The 1,383-nt window shown below is 53.3% G+C and overlaps 1 protein-coding gene across 1 annotated transcript in view; it reads right to left on the bottom strand.

The window, feature by feature from the left end:
• Positions 1 to 369: 369 nt before the first annotated feature.
• LOC130587031 (E3 ubiquitin-protein ligase BRE1B-like) overlaps positions 370 to 1,383 on the bottom strand; it is a 7,450-nt gene continuing 6,436 nt past the window's right edge. The window contains exon 3 of the mRNA XM_057387989.1: positions 370 to 556. Coding sequence (XP_057243972.1) covers positions 509 to 556 — 48 coding nt within the window. The 3' untranslated portion in view covers positions 370 to 508. The remainder of the gene's footprint in view (positions 557 to 1,383) is intronic.

Raw genomic sequence — 1,383 nt, 5'->3', positions numbered from 1 at the left:
CGTCACGTCCATCTCCGACAGCAGCGCCTCCTCCTCCTGGTGAGAGAGGAAACAAGATGGCCGACATTATTGGATGTACAAGATGGCTGCCATGAAGAGAATGGAATCATCCATGAGGACAAGATGGCCGCCATCAGGGGAGAAGCAAGATGGCTGCTGTTAAGAGAATGGAATCATCCATGGGGACAAGATGGCCGCCGTTAAGGGATGGGCAAGATGGCCGCCATAAAGAGAATTGGATCATTTATGGGGACAAGATGGCCGCCATTATGGGATGAACAAGATGACCGCTGTCAGGGAATGGAATCATCCATAGGGACAAGATGGCCGCCATTAAGTAAATGGAGTCATCCATAGGGACAAGATGGCTGCCGTTAAGGGATGGGCAAGATGGCCGCTGTTAAGAGAATTGGATCATCTATGGGGACAAGATGGCCGCCATCAGGACAGTGGCAAGATGGCCGCCATAAAGAGAATGGAATCATCCATGGGGACAAGATGGCCGCCGTTAACGCTGCCCCGTCACGTCCATTTCCGACAGCAGCGCCTCCTCCTCCTGGGCACAGGGAAAACAAGATGGTTGACATTATGGGATGGGCAAGATGGCCGCTGTTATAGGATAGGGTTGAGGCAAGATGGCCGCTGTTAAGGGATGGGCAAGATGGCCGCCATAAAGAGAATGGAATAATCCATGAGGACAAGATGGCCGCCATCAGGACAGTGGCAAGATGGCCGCTGTTAAGGAGGTGGGGTTTGGGGAGGGACAAGATGGCCGCCGTTAAGGGATGAGCAAGATGGCTGCCATCAGGGAATGGAATCATCCATAAGGACAAGATGGCCGCCATCAGGGGAGAAGCAAGATGGCCGCCGTTAAGAGAATGGAATCATTCATGGGGACAAGATGGTCGCCATCAAGGGAGTGTCAAGATGGCCGCTATTAAGGGGGTGGAGCAAAGGGCAGGGCAAGATGGCCGCCGTTATGGGATGGGCAAGATGGCCGCCATAAAGAGAATTGGATCATCTATGGGAACAAGATGGCTGCCATTAAGGGGTTGGGGGTAGGGCAAGATGGCCGCTGTTAAGGGAATGGGATGATCCATGGGGACAAGATGGCCGCCATCAGGAGAGTGACAAGATGGCCGCCATTAAGTGAATGGAGTCATCCATGGGGACAAGATGGCCGCCGTTATGGGATGGACAAGATGGCTGCCGTTAAGAGAATTGGATGATCCATAGGGACAAGATGGCCGCTGTTATGGGAGCGACAAGATGACTGCCATCAGAGAATGTGAGCATCCAGGGGGACAACATGGCCGCCGTTAAGGGACGGACAAGATGGCCGCTGTTAAGAGAATTGGATCATCCATGGGGACAAGATGGCCG

Source organism: Malurus melanocephalus, unplaced genomic scaffold, assembly GCF_030028575.1.
Source record: "Malurus melanocephalus ecotype Western Australia unplaced genomic scaffold, MMel_1.1 scaffold_1472, whole genome shotgun sequence".
In the NCBI taxonomy this organism is placed as follows: domain Eukaryota; kingdom Metazoa; phylum Chordata; class Aves; order Passeriformes; family Maluridae; genus Malurus; species Malurus melanocephalus.
The sequence above is the reverse complement of the archived record's forward strand: the minus strand, read 5'-3'. Positions and strand labels throughout refer to the sequence as shown.